A 20,111-nucleotide genomic window follows, 5' to 3' on the forward strand; every position below is an offset into this window, starting at 1 on the left:
TTTTTGAAAGGTCACAACCAATGCCTCCATTATTTCCTCAGTCACCTCCCTCAGAACTCTAGGATGTAGCCCATCGGGCCAGGAGATTTATCAACTTTTTGACCTCTTAGTTTTTCTAGCACCTTCTCTTTTGTAACGGCTACCATACTCAACTCTGCCCACTGACTCTCTTTAATTGTTGGGATATTACTCGTCTTCATGAAGACTGACACAAAGTACTTATTAAGTTCTTCAGTTATTGCCTTACCTCCCATCACTAGCCTTGCTGCATCAATTTGGAGCAGCCCAATTTCTACTTTTGCCTCTCGTTTGTTTCTTATGTATAGAAAAATGCTTTTACTATCATTTCTAATATTACTGGATAGCTTACCATCATATTTGATCCTCTCCTTCCTTATTTCTCTTTGTTATCCTCTGTTTGTATTTGTAGTCTTCCCAATCTTCTGATTTTCCAGTGCTCTTGGCCACTTTATAGGCTTTCTCTTTCTCTTTGATACATTTCCTGACTTCCTTTGTCAGCCATGGCTGTCTCATCTCCTCCCACCACCACTTCACACACACCCCCCTCACCCCACAACCTCTCTCGCCCACCCACCCCCACCCCCACATAATCTTTCTTTTCTTTGGGATGAACCTCTGTACTGTGTCCTCAATTACACCCAGAAACTCCTGCCATACTGTCTTCCCCACCAGGCTCTGCTTCCAGTCGATTTTCATCAGTTCCTCTCTCATGCTCCTGTAATTACCTTTATCTAACTGTAACACCATTATATCCGATTTTGCCTTCTCTCTTTCAAACTGCAGACAGAACTCTACCATATTATGATCGCTGCCTTTCTCCCTGTCATGTTCCAGCCTGATCTGTCTCTTTTAGCTGGCTATTTCTGATTACTGTATCTCCTCCCAGCCTTGCACTTCCCTCGCTGCTGTTGATGATTCCAACCCCCTGCTAATCTAGGTTAAATGCTCCCTTGTAGCACTAGCAAATCTGCCCACCAGGATAATGGTCCCCCTCCAGTTCAGGATTAGAGTGGTGCTGGAAAAGCACAGCAGGTCAGGCAGCATCCGAGAAGCAGGAAAATCGACGTTTTTCCTGCTCCTCGGATGCTGCCTGACCTGCTGTGCTTTTCCAGCACCACTCTAATCCAGACTCTGGTTTCCAGCATCTGCAGTTCTTGTTTTTACCCCCTCCAGTTCAGGTCCGACCCACCCCTCTTGAACAGATCACCTCTGCTCCAGAAAAGATCCCAATGATCTAAGAAATCAGATTCTTAGCCATACATGCATCTGCCATATCCTCCTGTTCTTATCCTCACTACCATGTGGCACTGGAAGTAATCCGGAGATTACCATCATTGAGGTCCTGATTTTTAACTTACTTCCTAGCTCTCTATAATCATTCTGCAGGACCTCATCCCTATTTCTACCTATCATTTGTGGCAACGTGCACAATGACCTCTGGCTGCTCACCCTCCCCCAAAAACAATATCTTCAAGTTTGCAAATGACACAAAGTTGGGTGGAAGGATGAATTGTGCAGAGATGCTTCAGTGTGATTTGGACAAGTTGAGTGAGTGGGCAAATCATGACAAATGAAGTACAATGTGAGGTTTGCATTTTGAGATCAAAAACAGAACAGCAGATTACCTCACTTTACTAACTTAAGGACTCAACATTGAGGAGGGGTTTAACATTTTCTGAATGTGAGCACTATCCTTCATGTTCCTTACCTTCCTCCACACCCTATTCATTCTGTATGCTCCTAATATAACAAACCCATTTTCAACCATTTACACTTCTCAATAGCAATTTACTCAGTATTTACTTCTTTCTTGGCTTACCATGAGCAATCTTGTGTTTGTCTTTTTTTTCTCTCTCTGAGCAATGTCTCGATGTACTTTACCCACCCCCCCACCCTGTCACCACCATAATACCATATATGAGTATGGTAATGAGTTTTAACAAAGGGTCACTGGACTCAAAATATTAACTCAGTTTTTTTCTCTACAAATGCTTCCAGAGCTGTTGAGTTTCTCCAGCATTTTCTGTTTTTGCTTGAGATTTCCAGTACATGCAGTCCTTTGGTTTTATTAAGATCAGTTATGCTTCAATGTCTCCACTTTGCCTTCACTGCCAAACTCAATACATAGCCGTTGTACTCATCGGAGAACACATACCCAGCCTCCAGTCAATAAAGTCACTCCCACTCACTCCTGACCTGTTCACAAATATCAGGTTGAACATCTTCATCACTTTATACAGTATATTGTATTTGCTGCTGCGAAGATGTTCAGAATATGTACATTTAACCTGAGTGAGGAGCTGTACTTGCAGGGTGTGAAGGGCTAACAATCCCTGGTGTTACAAGCCTGTCTCCAAGCTGCACTCGGACCTTGCAATCAGCTGCATGCAACATAGGAACTTGGCTGTAGAGGTTTACCAGCAAAAGGCTCCTTAAACAGATCACCATCTAGATGATTTGCAGATTAAATTACAATCAAAGGGAATTTTAAAATAAGCGTGTGCCATACCTTTCAGGCAAGCAGACTTAAATAAGGAAAATGGAATTGGGGGTTCCAAAAGGTACCATAATATTAAATGACCATGGGTCAGCAAATATCCAATTTGCTTCTATCGACTTATTTCATTATAAATCCTGATATATTTATAGTGAAAACTATCAATGTTAAATTATAATGCTGTAATTACATATTTCTCCAATTGAGGCACTTTATGGAAGGATGTAATTATAGGATGACAAGTTTAGATTAGATTTTTCATAATAAATACAATAATAACAAATATAAAATAAAATTGTAATGCATCTCTTTAAAATAGAGACTAAATTATATCTGCATGCCTTGATCTGATTAACCCTGTCATTTAACCATGTTTCACTTATTCTTGTCAAACCATTGAGATGTAATGCAAAGAATATTTACTAGAAAATTAATTTTCCCACATTCACTGAACAGATTAGGACAGAAATTAAGTGTCCTCCAAGGAAATGTGGGAAAAGTAAAAAAAGCAATGGAGATTGGAGCTAAAATAGTCAGCCGTTGAAGACAAATAAAACACAATATCAACCCACATTATAATAAAGAGTAGTTCAAAAATAGGAGGAAACAGACAGGGATGCAGTAAGGAATGTGAGGTCGATCAAGACAGCCTTTGGTGCATTTGTGTAAATGAATGAAGCAGGTAACTGTGTTTGGTGAACAAAAGGCCCAAACAACCACAGGGGATTATGCCATAGGGTACACCTCTGGTATTGTCACTGGATTAGTAATCCAGAGACACAAGCAAATGCTCTGGGGACATGGGTTCAAATCCCATAACAGCAGCTTCTGGAATTTGAATTCAACCAATCAGTCTGGGATTGAAAAGCTAGTCAATGGTAATGAAACGATCACCGATTGTTGAAAAAATAATTTGCTTCTATAATGTTCTTTAGGAAAGAAAATCCTCCACCCTACCAGGTCTGCCCTACACATGACTCCAGATGCACAGCATTGTGTTTAACTCTTAACTACCTTCTGAAATGGCCTAACAAGGCACTCAGATTAAGGGCAATTAGGGAGAGGTAACAAATATTGGCATTTCCAGTAATGCTTACACTCAATGAAAGAATAAAAGATTAAAAAGAAGACATTTAGCTGAAACAAGAGGAGAAATGGGTACTTTTATTCCTACTGCACTGTATTCATGAAAAAATGAGGAAGGATGAAGAGGAATAATAGGGCGACAGTATTGCTAAAGATACTGTTTAAACACTGGAAAAGGATGATGTACTTGAGGATTCAAAGATAGGCTCTACTTGGTTGAAGGTAAGGTACAATTGGGAAGCTATTATACTAAATAGACCATAACATGGTGATCAAGCAGCAAGTTTTCAAGATAAAATACAGAAAATGCTGGAGTTTTAGTTATAATAGGAGTCCCAAGTTATCGAAATGTAGATTGACAAAATGAAAATTAGAAGGGTGAAGAAGATGAGGAATTCCTGAATGATATTCAAGAGAACCTAATCAGTATGCTTTCAGCCCAAACAGAAAAGCTGTAATGCTGGATTGAGCTTTGAGGAATAATATTGGGGCAAGTGGAGTACATTTCACTGGAGGCATTCAAAAAGGTGATGATTTGGAGGTGCCGATGTTGGACTGGGGTGTACAAAGTTAAAAATCATACAACACCAGGTTATAGTCCAGCGGGTTTATTTGAAAGTACTGGCATTTGGAGTGCTGCTTCTTAATCAAGTGGTTCGTCAGCTTCCAAATAAACCTGTTGTACTATAATCTGGTTTTGTGTGATTTTTAACTTAAAAAGGTAATGGTTGAGGTACAGGTGAGAAACATTCCCAGAGGTTGTGGTTAGGGGGTGTGGTCGAGGGTTGGAACAGAAGGGCATCTAAAGTAGCACTCCCTGGATTATTAAATATTGAGAGACCATCATGGACAGCATGTTTAGTGAGGCAGTCACATTGAAGCTAAAGGCTGAACAGACAGAAGGAGGTTGGGTGACCATTAGGCAGTGTAAAGGAAAGCAGTTATGTAGGAGACCCCTGTGGCCATTCCCCTCTTTAACAGATACATTTAGACTGTAGATCATTTAGGCTTTGGGTGATACCACCAGGAGAGAGAACTTCTCAAGGGATAGCAGCAAGAGCTAAGTCCTTAGCACCATTGGTGGCTCTGCTGAACAAGACAGGAGGAAGAAGAGCAGCAGGGCTATAATGATAAGGGTTTCAATAGTAAGGGGAACAGATAAGTGTTTTTGCAGCCAGTGAAAAAACTCCAGAATGGTGTTTTGCTCTCCTGATGGCAAGGTTAAGGATGTTTTGCTGAGGTTACAGAACATTCTGAAGAAGGAGTGGGAACAGCCAGTTGGATGTGTTTACGCCAACAACACAAGTTTTAAAAAAAGTTCTGCAAACTGAGTACAGGGAGTTAGGAGGCAAATTAAAATGTAGGACCTCAAAGGTAGTAAGCTCAGGATTACTCCAGTGTTATGTGCGAGTGACTGTAGAAGTAACAGATATATCTGATGAATATATGGCTGGAGAATTGGTGTATGGATGAATTCAGATTCCTGGGACATTGAGACTGGTTGTGTGGAAGATGGGGCCAGTATAAGCACGAGGGATTGCATCCAGGTTGGACTAGGACCAATGTCCTCACGGGCTGATTGCTAGTGTTGTTAGGAATGGTTTAAACTACAATGGCATGGGGATGAGCAAGAGAAGGAGGAAACAAGGATAGAAACAAAAGACCGAAAATTAAGAAGTAAAAATGAAAGGCAGAAAACATAAGGACGAGAAACAAATGAGGCCATAGTGCAAAATAAAGCAAAAATGACTCACAAGGTTAAAAAGATAAGCCTAAAGTCTTTGTGTCTTAATGTGCAGAGCATTTGCAATAAGATAGATGAATTAACAGCATAAATAGATATACATGTTTATGATAGACTTGCAATTACAGAGACAGGATGACCAAGGATAGGAACTGAATATTCAAGGCTATTCAATATTAAGGAAGGACAGACAAATAGAAAAAAAACAGGTGGGGTAACATTGTTAATAAAGGGAGAAATTGATGCAATAGTGAGAAAGAATGCTGACTTGGAAAATCGAGATGTGTAATCTATACGGGAGGAGATATGAAACACCAAGAGGCAGAAAATGTTGGTGGGGGGGGGGGGGGGGGGATTGTCTTTAGGCCCCAAACATTAGCAGAGCTGAAGGAAGGCACTAAACAGGAAATTAGAGATGCATGCAATAAGGCTGACTTTAATCTCCATTTAAATTGAAAAAAACAAACTAACAATAATACTTCGGAGAAGAATTTCCTGAAGTTTATATGTGATACCAATTTATTGAGCAACCAACAAGTCATCAGGCTATCCTAGATTGGTATTGTGCAATGAGAGACGATTAATGAACAATCTTGTGTGTCCGTTGCTCCCAATGCGGTCTCCTCTACATTGGGGAGACTGGGCGCCTCCTAGCAAAGCGCTTTAGGGAACATCTCCGGGACACCCGCACTGCCCCGTGGCCCAACATTTCAACTCCCCCTCCCACTCTGCCGAGGACATGGAGGTCCTGGGCCTCCTTCACCACCCCTCCCTCACCACCAGACGCCTGGAGGAAGAACACCTCATCTTCGCCTCGGAACTCTTCAACCCCAGGGCATCAATGTGGACTTCAACAGTTTCCTCATTTTCCCTTCCCCCACCTCACCCTAGTTCTAAACTTCCAGCTCAGCACTGTCCCCATGACTTGTCTGGAGTTGTCCTACCTGCCTATCTCCTTTTCCACCTATCCACTCCACCCTCTCCTCCCTGACCTATCACCTTCATCCCCTCCCCCACTCACCCATTGTACTGTATGCTACTTTCTTCCCACCCCCATCCTCCTCTAGCTTATCTCTCTACGCTCCAGGCTCTCTGCCTTTATTCCTGATGAAGGGCTTTTGCCCGAAACGTCGATTTCGAAGCTCCTTGGATGCTGCTTGAACTGCTGTGCTCTTCCAGCACCACTAATCCAGAATCTTGTGTGTGGTCCATTGCGGAACAGTAACCATAAAGTGATAACATAAAAGCAAAATACTGCAGATGCTGGAAAAACTCAGCAGGTCTGGCAGAAACTGTGGAGAGAGAAACTGAGTTGATGTTTTAAGTCTGGTCAGTTCTGAATACTGGACTTGAAACATTAACTCTGGGTCTTTAAAATATACAAGATTGAGAGTAATATACTGGCATGGATTGAGAATCGGATGATAAATAAGAAAGAGATAATGTGGGGATAAATGGGTCTTTTTCTGGGTGGTAGGTAGTGTACCACAGAGATCAGCGCTTGGGTCCTAGTTAATCATGAGATATATATATAAAGAGTTAGATAAAGAAACCAAATGCGAGACTTCCAAGTTTGATGACCACACAAAACTAAGTGGGATTGTGAGTTGGGAGAGGCTTCAGAGTGATCTCGACAAGTTGAGTTGTGGACAAACACATAGCAGATGCATGGATAACTGTGAAGTTATACACGTCAGTGTGAAAATCAGTAAGGCAGAGCATTATTTAAACAGTTATATGTTGGGAAGTGTGAATGCCCAAAGAGATATGGGTAACTTATACAATCCATACAAGTAAGAGGCAGATTGCAGCAGCAATTAGGAAGGCAAATGGAGAGACAAGGAGAGATTGGTTAATCTGGGCTTGTATTCACTAGTGTTTAGAAGAATAAAGGAGAATCTGATTGAAACGTATAAAATTCAAACAGGATTAGATAAACTAGATGCAGGGTGGATGTTTCCTCTGGTTGGGGAACCTACAACTTGGGGCCACAGTTTTAGGAAATGGGGTAGGCCATTTAGGACAGAGATGAGAAAACCTTTCTTCCACTCAAGAGAGTGGTCAACCTGTGGAATTCGCTCCCACAGGAGGTTTTAGAGACCAGGTCACTGAGTATATTCAAGAAACAGACAAATAATTTTTTAGATATGAAAGGTATCAAGGGATAAAAAGAGAAAAGGGGAATATGGTGTTGAGATAGAGGATCAGCCATGATCATATTAAATGATGGAGGAGGCTCAAAGGGTGACATAGCCTTCTCCGCTGCCTAGTTTCTATGTTAGAAATTAAAATGTAATAGAAGATGACATTTATGACAAATATTATGTTATTGATCAGTAGAAAATAAAGTTGCAAACAAAAAGTAAACGGGTGAATTGAAAAAGGAAGTAAGAGAGGCAAAGAGAGAATACAAAAATAGATCAGTGAGTGACACAATAGGAAAACCAAAGTACAGATATAAAAGATATAGTGGGGCTGATAAGAACCCAAAAATTAAATCTTCTTATGGAGGAAAATTAGGCACACTGAGGTATAACTGAATACTTTGCATCTGTCTTCAGTGAAGAAGAGATGCTATCAATGGCACAATAAAGGAGATACTTGACAAATTGGACTAGATAATAATAGGTAAATTAGAGGTAATAAAAGGTTAGCAGCACTCAAAATAGAAACGTTACCTGGTCTAGATGGAATTCATATGCTTGTTGAAGGAAGTTGGGCAGCACAGTGGCTCAGTGGTTAGCACTGCTGCCTCACGGTACCAGCGACCTGCGTTGGATTCCACCATTGGGGACTGTCTGTCTGGAGTTTGTACATTTTTCCTGTGTCTGGATGGCTTTCCTTTCGTTTTCTCCCACAGTGCAAAGATGTACAGGTCAGGTGGATTGGCCATAATAAATTGCCCAGTGTGCAGGCTAGGTGGGATAGCCATGGGAAATGCAGGGTTACAGTGATGGGATAGGTCTGGATGGGATGCTCTTCGAAGGGTGGGTGTAGACAGAATGGACTGAATGGCCTGCTTCCACGTTGTGGGAATTCTATTAAGTAAGGATGGAAATTGCATAGGTTATTTTGACTGGCCAAAGTTTTCCAATCCTCTTTAGCTAAAGTAATGGTATCAGAGGATTAGCTGCTTCCAAGTATTGTATTACACCTGGTTCTGAAAAGGAGATAGGGATGATCTAGCAAGTACAGTCTTGTGAGCCAAACGTCACCAGTGAGGAATTGCTTAGACACATTTAATGCAATGTCAAATGATTGAACTGTGGGTCAAATGGCACTGAGAAAAATAAGGAACAGAGATTTCATAGGGGCATTTTAAATTGGGAGATTGTCTGGATAAGGTAGGTAGCGAAAAAACTGGCAGAAACGTTGAGGACAGATTGAGTATGTTTGATTGATCAACCAAAGACAATATGATAAAAAATTGTCTTTTTTTGAACACTGACTTGTTAAGATCTGGATTGCACTGCCTGACTGTTTGATGGAGGAAGATTCAATCATTGCTCTCAAAATAAATTTCATACTTATCTACATATAAATAGCATGCAAGGCTATGGGTCAACTGCTGGGTAATGTGATTAGAGTAGATGAAAGGTGTGGAAATGATGGGCCTCTTTCCACATTGTCATCCATGATGACACCATAATTGCATATGGAAAATTGCACTTTCCCAATATGGGGAAAAATACAGGCGAATGGAACTCATTGAGTTGCTCTTGCAGAGAACTGGTATAACCATGTTGGACCAAATGGCCTCCTTGTATGCTCTAACTATCCTATCATTCCACAGGCAAAACTCTGTTTTTAAAGTCACAAATACTTTTACAATCAAATTTTATGATTATTGTGACTATTAGATTACTAAATATATTCAGCAACCTGATGGCATGAGTTGTAATAGGCATTAGCTCTCAGAACAGAATCACAGATACTGAAAAACTTCAGAACATTTCTCTTGATGTCAATCCTACAACTTTACAAATTAGATGCTTTATCACAATGCAGTGGTCTTATTGGAATCAATTGGAACAGCAAAATTATCCTGCTATTTTGAATGGAGCTATCTGATATTCATGAAAATTCATCTCCTAACAGTGAAGTGCATATACTCCTTTGCACCAAAGTTATCATGGTTTCTTACTTTCTTTCTATGCCTTGAGGGTATAAAGAACCAGCTATATTTCCAGTTCCAGGGAGGAGCAAAAGTAAGAACAAATTTAAAAACAGAATTCCTGAACTGGGAGCCAATATACATCATGAGTACAGGGATATTGATTGAAGGTGCCATGGTGAGAGTTAGGATACAAGCAGAGGAGGTTAGATTAAATTAAATATAAGCAGATGGAAATGTGAGGCCAGGCAGGTGTGTGTAAATATTGCCAAGTCTTTAGGTAACAAAAGAGGTTTAAGTAGATCAGCTAATACAAGGGTAGAAACTGATAATCCAATAAGAGATTGTAATGACAGGATAGTGTGTTAAAGGCTTGAGGTCAAATAAGACTTTGAGGTAGCAAACAATCTGTTTTGTCAGGACAACAGTTACAGAACTGAATAGAGTCAGTGGCTGGGGAACCAAGTTTACCTGGAGGAAAAATAACAGTTTTTATCCTTTCAGCATTTGAAGAAAGTAAATTCTGGTTTGTGAAGATATGATGTTAAAACAAGCAGTCTGATAGCAGAAATGAGTTGTAGAGATTGACTGAATCTGAAGTGTGTTTTTGGATGATTTTGTCAGGAAATGCCAACATTTCTGTCTCAGGCCTGCTGCAGTACTCCAGTGAGGATCAATGCAAGCTGGAGGAATAACACCTCATCTTCTGCCGAGGTATCTTACAGCTTTCAGGACACAATTTAAGATTAACAATTTCAGAATGTGAACACCCTCTTCCAAGTTCATTATCCTTCCCCTTCACCCCAGGTCCTGTTTTGGACCCCAACCCACCTTCAACCATTTACACTTCTCATTGGCACCCTACCCAAGATTTATCTCTCTCTCAGCTTATCATCAATAATCTCTTTCTTTGCCAATACCCTTTCACTCTCTTTGGGAACTCTCCGAATATAATTGTTTCACCCACCCCTCCTCACATCAACATGAATATTACCCTTTCCTAGCTATTTTCATTTCTGACAAAGGTTCACTGAACAGGAAATGTTAACACTGTTCTTCTCTCTATTGAAGTTGCCAGACCTACTGAGTTTCTCCAACACTTTATGTTTTTATTGCAGAAGATCTTCTGACCCTTTCTGTCAGTGCCAGCTCTCTGCAAGGGCTACTCAGTTCACCCACTCCCTTCATCCCGTTCTCCACGCCTAGTAAAAGCCTCTTCAGATGAGTGTAGAATTTCATTTTGACAGCTTCCACAGGATTTCAGGCTGTGTATTACAGATCTTAACCGATGATGTATAAAAGCATTTTCCTCCTATCACTTCTGGTTCTTTTACTAATCGGTGTCCTCCAGTTCACAAAACTTTCACCACAGCACTGAGGATGCCACCTACAAAGGAAATGAAACATCTACAAACCAAATTCCCAGTTTGGCAAACATACCCACACCAACTGCAACCAGCATCCGAGCTACAAATCTTTATGCAAACCTTGAACTGTTGTTTCAGCTGTGGTCAAAATTGCACTTTCTATATATTTAACAAAATTTCTATTTTAATACTCCCCTACCTTTGAAATAAAGGTCAACACTCTATTTGAGTTCACTAGAACTTGAACCTATCTTCCTGCTTTTGAAGACTCCCCAAATCCCTCTCTCCATTTAAATAATATTCAGCTTCTCTATTCTTCCTGCCAAAGTGTATGACCTCACATTCTCCCACATTACATCTCCCAAGTTTCTGACCATTGCTTAACTTGTCCATATCTATCCAGACTTTTTGTCATTCTCACCATTTGCTTTCCCACCTATTTTTCTTTCATACATAAATGTGGCAATAGCACATTTTCTTCCCTCATCCACGTCAGTAATACACATTAATAATTATGGCATCAGTGCAGAGCCTTGTCGCACTAGTGAGCATTCTGAAAATGCCCATCTTTCCCAACTCTTGGTCTTCTATTAGTCAGCTAATCCTCTGTCTATGTTAAAATACTACCCCTAACATCAGGAGCTATTATGTTATTAAGCAAATGTCTTCTGGAAATCCAAATATAATACATAGGTTTCTTTATCTATCCTGCTTGGTACCTCATAGAGTCATAGAGCTGTATAGCATGGAAATAGACCCTTCAATCCAATTCATCCATGCCTGCCAGATATCATAAATACATCTGGTCCCATTTGCCAGCATTTGGCCCATATCCTTCTAAATCCTTCTCAGTCATATACACATCCAGATGCCTTTTAGATGTTGTAATTGTGCCAGTCTCCACATTCTCTGGCAGTTCATTCCATACTGCATCACCCTCTGGTGAAAAGGTTGCCTCTTAAGTCCCTTTTAAATCTTTCCACTCTCACCCTAAACATATGCCTCTAGTTTTGTACTCCCCCACCGCTGAAAAAGACCTTGTCCATTTACCCTATTCATGCCCATCATTATTTTCTAAACCTCCATGAGGTCACCCCTCAGCCTCCAGCACTCCAGGGAGCCATGGCTCTATCTCTTTCATCATTCAGGGCAATGTGTTTTTTTAACCTTCTTTTCGTCTCATAGGAACATAATTTGACTGCATCCAAATCATTACCTGCTTAAAGGCATGATGTGCAGATGCCGGTGTTGGACTGGGATGAACAAAGTCAGAGGTCACACGACACCGGTTATAGTCCAACAGGTTTATTTAAAATCACAAACTTTCACAGCGCTGCTCTTTTATCAGGTGAATTGCAGATCATTGTTTCATTGATCCATTTACCTTGGTCAAATCTGCTCTTTCCCAACTAAATTGCATGCCCCTCAATTGAGTATCTTTACTCTGGATTGTTCCTTGTCTTTTTCCAGTGTTGTTTCTTCTTAGACAGTCCCTTGGGATGTGTCCTGAGATGACTAAGTAGCCCAATGCTGGCTTGCAAATCTGCCATAGGTAGGACAGGTTATATTTGAAGAGGTAGCTGGGTGCGATATGCCAGGTTTTTATATACTCCTTCCACTGTTTATATTTGGTGTCCACCTAGACCTTTCAGAGATGTTGAAAATGATTTGCACCTCCATGGATTTATCTCCAATTTGGGTAATCTTTGATAAGATATTATAGGGGGAAAGGGGGTGTTTCAGGTCATCCTTAAACAACTGTTCTCTTGGTAACGACTTGTCTTTAGAAGTCTTGTGTCAGGCATTCAATCAATGTGGTCTGTCAAACTCAGCTACTTCAATGCTGGGAATGTTGGCCAGAGAGCAGACTCTGATTGGACCAACAATCCTGCTGAGGATTTGCAGGATTTTGCAGATGCATCGCTGGTGATATTTCTCTAGGAACCTAATGTACATTATCCATATCTACAAAACAGCTGTGTGTAAGTAACACTGCTACCCTGGAGAGCACAAGTCTTTGTCTCTTTTCCTCTGACAGTCAAAGGCATACTTTGGCAGTGTTGAATTTCACTGTTGATATCTGCTCTAAGAGACTCCCAACATGAGAATTTATTCACATTGTCCAGTGATTTGCCATGGATCATTACTTAACCCTATACCTAATGAAAGCATGTTCCCTTTCCCCATATATGCATCCCTACTGACATCTGACTAATTAGATTCCCCAGAATTATAATTCTTCACTGGGACAAAAACATGAGCTAGAAAATTCTCATGAACATACTTCAAAATCGCTTCCCCTTCAGCTGTATAAATTTCAAATTCAAACACCTAAGCCACCTCAACTTAAGACACAAGATAAAAAAAATGCACAAAGTTAGGTCAAAGATCGGGAGTGATATCTTAAAAAGGGTCGCTGGATTCTAAACGTTAACTGTTTATCTGTTATCTCTCTCCATAGATGCTTCTGAGTTTCTCCAGCAATTCCGTTTTTTTTGTTTGTTTCAGTTATAGTTTTAGAAGTGATCCCCCATAATAAACCAGATTCAAGGGTCTAAATGCCTTTCCTAGGTTCCTAAAATTGCATGACCCAAGGAAACAATCAAATAAAGTCGCCTAATTAGCAATCGCTGAATAATGAAAAATGCTCAACAGTACGTCTAGTTACACAATGGTGATTCTTGAGAGACCAAAAAAAGAGAAGCAACACTACCACTTCTGACCATAATTATGACCCCACAAAAAGTATACGATCTGACAGCACTGGATGCTTTCCCTCCCCCAGTCTGTGTGGTTGCAATAACATCTTTTTGCTTCCCTGTCTACTCTGTCCCATATGTTGCCCTAACTCCAGGCTGTTCACTTCAGCACAGCCTTACTCTGACACCTGTCCTTTTGTCTCTGTGCGGCTGCCGAGCGTCGCCGACCGTTTTTTTTCAAATTATCACACGTGACTTCCTAACGGCCCCTCGGAGGCGCGACCGGTCGGAGACTGGCCAATCGGCTTCCGAGTTGCCACCAATTCGAATTTTGTCTGGCCGGGACGATGACGACAGCGGGTAGCCGCCGACCAATCAACTGGCGACCGCCTGCGATTCAAACTGGTACATCCCGTAGCGAGTTGGGGGAGGGGAAAAGGAGAATTTTTGTGTATGTTGGGGCGGGCGTTTGTCTCGAGCGGAGGTAGTATCAGTAACAGCAGGCGCTGGTGGCAGCGACGGCGCATCCGAACTTGTTGTTAGCGCCCTTCAGCGTTCGATTGATGTGGAGCTGGGCCAATCGACAGCTGCCTTATACGTTCTGGCCCACCCTCCTTACCAATGAGCGCTGACGACGGGCCTGATTGACAAGGCGCGGCCCGGGAAGGAAACGTGTAATCATGTTAGGGTGAGAAGTAGTATAGTGAGAACCAGCGCCCTGTGTAGCTTTGTAGTCCATTGACGCCTTGTGTAGTGTGAGCCTGGTAGGTATCCCTATGTATATAATGGTACGGTATCTATATGTAAAGATGTGTGCGCGGGAATACGTATTTTTGAAAAAAAAAACAAACGTTACGCGTGTTTTTTTTTAAAACTACACTTTAATCGACTTTTTTTAAGAACGCAAATTTAAATGTGCAAACACACTTTTGGACTTTTATTTTTTTTTAAAAAAAGTACGGTAACTTTATTTTTTAGAAACGCGTTTCGCACCCCTCATGAACGTTTCCAAAAGTGAGAGGAGCCCGAATTAAAACAGTTTTAAGATTCTTGTAAAGCGAGAAAAAAAAGGTTTTACTTTATTTCTGGCAGTTTTTTTTTCAAAAGAAAGTTACAACGCGCTCGCGGGTAGACGAAAGGTGAATTCTTCTTGTGTTTCTTTATTTTGTTTTAAATCTAAGAAAGGTGGGGGTGGGGGTTATGATTTTTTTTTGGAAATGGCCGCCTCTGGGTTGCAATGCTCAGTATGTTTGCTTAATGGAAGTGCGCAGTGATTGCAAGAGCGAGAGGAAAAGCCTACCTCAGTTGCTGACATTTGCATTTTCTCGGCGAATTTATCGCATTCGGCGGGTTAATTTTGTTGTTTCTCTGAGCGTCGTCAGAAATGCAAAAGGCTATTTACTTTTTTTTTGGTCTTGTGTTTTTCTCCTCCTCTGCTTGTTGCAGTGTAGTTTCTTGTGCAAGTGCTGCCCCCCTTCTCTGTTTCTTTTCCTGCTCCATCTGCTTGGTATTGTGTGTGTAAAATGGAGGTAAATGGACGCCCAGGCAGTTGCACATCTGTACAAGCCCGCCCCCCCTTTTTCTTTCATTCCCTTTTCAATTAATTTTTTAAAAAATAATTTTTCTCCCCCTCTCTATCAAACGGTGTCCATTGCAGTCTTGTATATTTCCACTATAAATAGCTGCGAAAAATCTTTCCCTGTCACAAAAATATTGGATCAAGTGTTTAAAAGTTTTTTTCTGAAGTGCAAATTAAATTGGAGTTTGTGTATGCAAATATTTTATTGGGTGTGTGTTTTAAGAATAGTACTTTAATAGATTTTGGGAAGAACTTTTTGTGTATTTTCAGAAAGTCCCACATGCAAGTTTGACATGTGGGCCACTTCACTGTAATTTTTTTGGCTTAGATTTTCATTTTTGTCGATGGGTTATATACAAAAAAATACAAGCTTGATTCAGTTTCTGTTGGAGATGAGTTTTTTTTTTGCTTTAGAAATGTAAAAGTGTGTGGATTTGATTGTTGAGCAACAGATTGTAAGATTATTTTAATTATTACCTAAAAGTTATGTTTTTGGTGGTGGATTGTCATTGAACATATTTCATTGAACACCCATCATTTGAGATATATGCACCTCCATTCCTAACACTTTGAACTTAATACCTTCACTGAGACCATTTTTAAAATTAACTATGTACTGTTCTGACCTGTTTTGTTTGTGAAAGCTATGGTGATAGATATCAGGAACCACAGATTTCTTTTTTGTGTGAGCACTTCAAGCAGAAATGTATTGAATTATTCTGTAACTGCAAATCCAAAATGTTTTCATAGTCCTGTACCTTTCCAATACCTATGTTTAAGCACATTGGTTTCTTCCAGAAGAAATTTTTTGTCAAGCCTTTTTCCCATTTACTCTGTAAAATTGACCGATCCTGTATAGGCTTTGCAAAAGAGAACTTTTTGAATCAAATCCTTTTGAACTACAAGATTAATATTTTGCCTAAACATTTGTAGCAGAAACTTCAAGATCTTTGCTTTGTAAGGATTCACATTTGTGCCTTGTTTAACACCAAAATACTTCTGGTCATGTATCGCATTACTAACTGTGTGATGCATACTTGTAACGTATTGGCTGTGATGTCCTGAAGAGAAACATCCCTGTATGTATTTAAATTGCTTGCTTAAAGTAACTTTGTTTTCCTTCAGCAGTTTTCACAAAACAATAACAAATCAGCTCGGTGACATCTTAGAGATTGACTTTTCTTGAGATGGTGTTTAACTGAACTTGATGTCCACTGTATGCAAGCGTTTCTGAATTTTCACTCTCTGGAGTACCTAAGTTTTCTTTTGTTGCAGATACGAACTAACAATGGTTAGAAAAGATCCCAATAAACCCCGGGGCAAAATGTCCTCTTATGCATACTTTGTGCAGACTTGCCGGGAGGAGCACAAAAAGAAACACCCTGAAGCCACTGTCCACTTTGCAGAGTTCTCGAAGAAATGCTCAGAAAGGTGGAAGGTGAGACTGATTTGATTTTTTAAGTTTTTAAATTTGCAAATTTCTTTCATGTGTTTCATGGCTTGAATAGTGGTCTTCTTGTTTAGACCATGTCAATCAAAGAGAAGTCCAAGTTTGAAGACCTGGCTAAAAATGACAAGGTCCGCTACGATAGGGAGATGAAGAACTATGTCCCTCAAAAGGGGGAGAAGAAGAAGAAGAAGGATCCAAATGCCCCCAAGAGACCACCGTATGTACTGCAGTTGAAGTATTTCGGGAGTTTTATTGTCTGAACTGTAACCTTGATCTTAATAACTTATTCATTCTTGCAGATCAGCATTTTTCCTTTTCTGCTCGGACAACCGTCCAAAGATCAAAAGTGAATCTCCTGGAATGTCCATTGGAGATGTTGCAAAGAAGCTGGGCGAGATGTGGTCCACAGTGCAACCCAAGGATAAAGTACCATATGAGCAGAAGGCTCATAAGTTAAAGGAGAAGTACGAAAAGGTAACTGGCACACTTGAAAACTTGTATGTCTTAAATATTTGATTGCTGCATAGTACAAAAGTCCAGTGTTTTAATTCCCTGCCTCTCTCCTGGTGGGGGGGGGGGAGAGAAGAGAGAGAGAGTGAGGAGAGAAGTTTTAACTAACTTCCACTTGTTTTTGTGCTTGGTTTACCACGGCACGATTGTGGGGTTTTATTAGATTAGATTACTTACAGTGTGGAAACAGGCCCTTCGGCCCAACAAGTCCATACCGCTCCGCCGAAGCGCAACCTAACCTAACACTATGGGCAATTTAGCATGGCCAATTCACCTGACCTGCACATCTTTGGACTGTCGGAGGAAACCCACGCAGACACTGGGAGAATGTGCAAACTCCACAGTCAGTTGCCTGAGGTGGGAATTGAACCCGGGTCTCTGGCGCTGTGAGGCAGCAGTGCTAACCACTGTGTCACCGTGCTGCCCAGTGTGGGTAGCTTATCCATGTTAGATTTATTCCTTCTCCTTAGTGGCCATTTTTCCAATTTAAGAGTTGTGAAGAATATCTTAAGTCAAATGAGGAAGTGGAAAAGGACTGATGCGTAATTGGAGGCGTATCTTTTGTGCAATGTAATGCTCTTAAGACCAAGCACGTTTTCCAGCATGCTTTACAACCTTTATTCTAAAATTGAACGTGGTTGACGGCTGTCCTTTCTTCAGAAATATCTCATAGCTACCATTTACTAACGAATGCAGATTTGTAAATAGATCTGACCCATATGTTCCAGTAACTTGGAAATTTGTCCTAGACACAGTCTTGCACTCAATTACTAACAAAGTTTATCATTTTTTTAGATCAGGAGCTAAGATGGTGTTTGAAACTTGAGCAAAACCTCTATCTCTTGTGAATTGTCTAAGGCTTATCTCCATAAAGGGCCAATTTACTTAGCAAGTTAGTCCCTGAATCTGCTGCTTCCATGGCCACATTCCATGGTAATTTATCTGAACTCTCCAAGTACCACAAATTCCGATTCTACGTTTTGCATCATCTGATTATTTATCTCATTTCAATAATACACCTTAACTCAATTGTTGTATATTGACTTAATCTTGCTGTATACTTGGGAAGGGTCTATATAGTGTGAGGAAGTAGTGTGAATTGTAAAGTGTGTGTGTGTACACAACTGGATTAGAGAAGTATGGATATGGGAATGAGTATTTTCAAAAAAGTGAGCAAATCATAATTACAGAAAATTTTGAGAATTTGGATCTTTTTATTGGGAGAGGATGGTAAATTCAGCAGGATCAAACAGTTTTGCATCCGAGCTGTGGGGCTGCTAGGTGTCTATATGCCATTTGGAGCGCAGATGTATTGATTTTTGGTTCAGGAAGTTGCTGCTGTGCACTTAACTCCAAGATGCTTGCAGTGACAGAAAAATAAGGGACCAATGTGGCAACTTTTAAATAAGTTGCCTTACAGGTGTAGTTGAGTATATTGGTCTGTTGGGTGCTTGTTTTTTCATTGCTGCAAGTTAGACAGCCCAGTAAGTGTATTGGAAAATATAGCAAAGTAGTCTTGAGTATACTGCAATAATTATTTTAACTTTGCTTCATAGGAAGTTGCAGCCTATCGTGCCAAATGCAAAGGTGACGCTGGTAAGAAACCTGCTGCCAAGCCAGCTCAGGCTGCAAAGAAGAAGAAGAAGGAAGAGGAGGAGGAAGATGAGGATGAAGATGAAGAGGAGGAAGATGATGAGGAAGAAGAAGATGATGAGGAGGATGACGATTAAATAAATCCAGATGTAAAAAGATCTTTGTCTAAGCTTGATCTATTTTTTTTTTGCAAAGACAGGAAATGTGAGCTCATTTGTAATTTGGATCAATGGCTTAGGTGTAAAGAAACTGTACAAAACTGTGTATAGTTAGTGTTGTATTTTTACACTGCGTAGCCAGACCCTGTACTGTTTTAATTGTAAGTAGCTGATTTTTTTTTTAAGGCACAGCCTTTCAAAAAGAGAGGGACTCCAGAGTGATGGAATGTTATTGCCTATTTAATGTTTTGTGTGGAAATTTCAATGGCCAAGGTAGTGAGGATTTTTTTTGTCATGCAGTTCATACCAATTTTTTGCGGATGGTTTTTGTAGATCTTTTGTCACTACATGTGATTGCTAACTTTTCATGTTAGATCATGATAAGAATCAATACTTTTTTTAATAAAACTGAAACATTATCTTGCAGTTGGCAATTATTTTTGCAGTCATTTGTAAAGCAGGTTTGGGATTGAAATTGAGACAGCAAATGTGAAGTGATGTGGATAGAATGGCGCAACCTTCCAAAAGAGACATTTGTGATAGTGGGCTTGAGATACTTTGAAAATGCAGAACTTTCTCAGCTCACTTGGAACCTGGGTATACAAAATGTACTTGAGTATATAATGATAAAACTTTGGTGTTTTTTCAAAATTAGTTTGCATGCATGAGTTGGCTGCTTGCGTAGGTGTTGGAAAACAAAAAGAAAGTACCCATGCAAATAAAGTTGTAGAGTTTTTTTTTGTATGAAAATGTCTTACCCTTTCGCTCTGACTGAGAATTTAAAATCACAGGGATCTTGCTGCCCTGTTCTAGCAGTACAGTGGACAAAGTGATCCAGCTAATATAAAGGCAAAATATTGCTAAATGTGGAAAAATAAATTCTGAAGGATCTCAGCCAGTCTGGCAGCATTTCTCAAGAAAGAGTTCCAGTATGATGCTGTAGAAACTGAATCTCCTGGTTTTATTTGTGACTCAGCTGCCAGTGTAATACCTTTTCTGTTTTTAATATTTTGGGCAAGCATTGAACTGCTTGCATAGTTGGTAGAAGTCAATCACCTCTAAAGAAATGGCAGGCCGAATTTAATTTATTCTGAAGGAGGAATTAATGTATGACTGAATTGTCCATGTGTATTTAATATCTTGATTGACAAAACTGGAACAAGTTGAGGACCAATGTGGGGGGGAGAATTGAATGCATCCTGAAAGTACTGGCATGGGTAGATGATTGACTGCCTGGCAGAGGTCAGTCAGAATAAAGGATCTTTTAATTTCATTAATTAATACATTAATGAT

General features: G+C 40.2%; 1 protein-coding gene across 1 annotated transcript; it reads left to right on the forward strand.

Annotated features, from left to right (window-relative positions):
• The first annotated feature begins 14,137 nt into the window (after positions 1-14,137).
• hmgb2a (high mobility group box 2a) lies at positions 14,138-19,244 on the forward strand. Its single transcript, XM_043704473.2, has 5 exons — positions 14,138-14,292; positions 16,383-16,545; positions 16,632-16,774; positions 16,857-17,031; positions 18,624-19,244. Exons 2-5 carry the CDS (start codon positions 16,396-16,398, stop codon positions 18,795-18,797), a joined length of 642 nt encoding a protein of 213 aa, XP_043560408.1. The 5' UTR covers positions 14,138-14,292; positions 16,383-16,395; the 3' UTR covers positions 18,798-19,244.
• The last annotated feature ends 867 nt before the right edge of the window (positions 19,245-20,111 follow it).

This window comes from Chiloscyllium plagiosum, unplaced genomic scaffold, assembly GCF_037043375.1.
Source record: "Chiloscyllium plagiosum isolate Xiang-an unplaced genomic scaffold, Cpla_swu_hap1 HiC_scaffold_2, whole genome shotgun sequence".
NCBI classification, from domain to species: Eukaryota; Metazoa; Chordata; class Chondrichthyes; order Orectolobiformes; family Hemiscylliidae; genus Chiloscyllium; species Chiloscyllium plagiosum.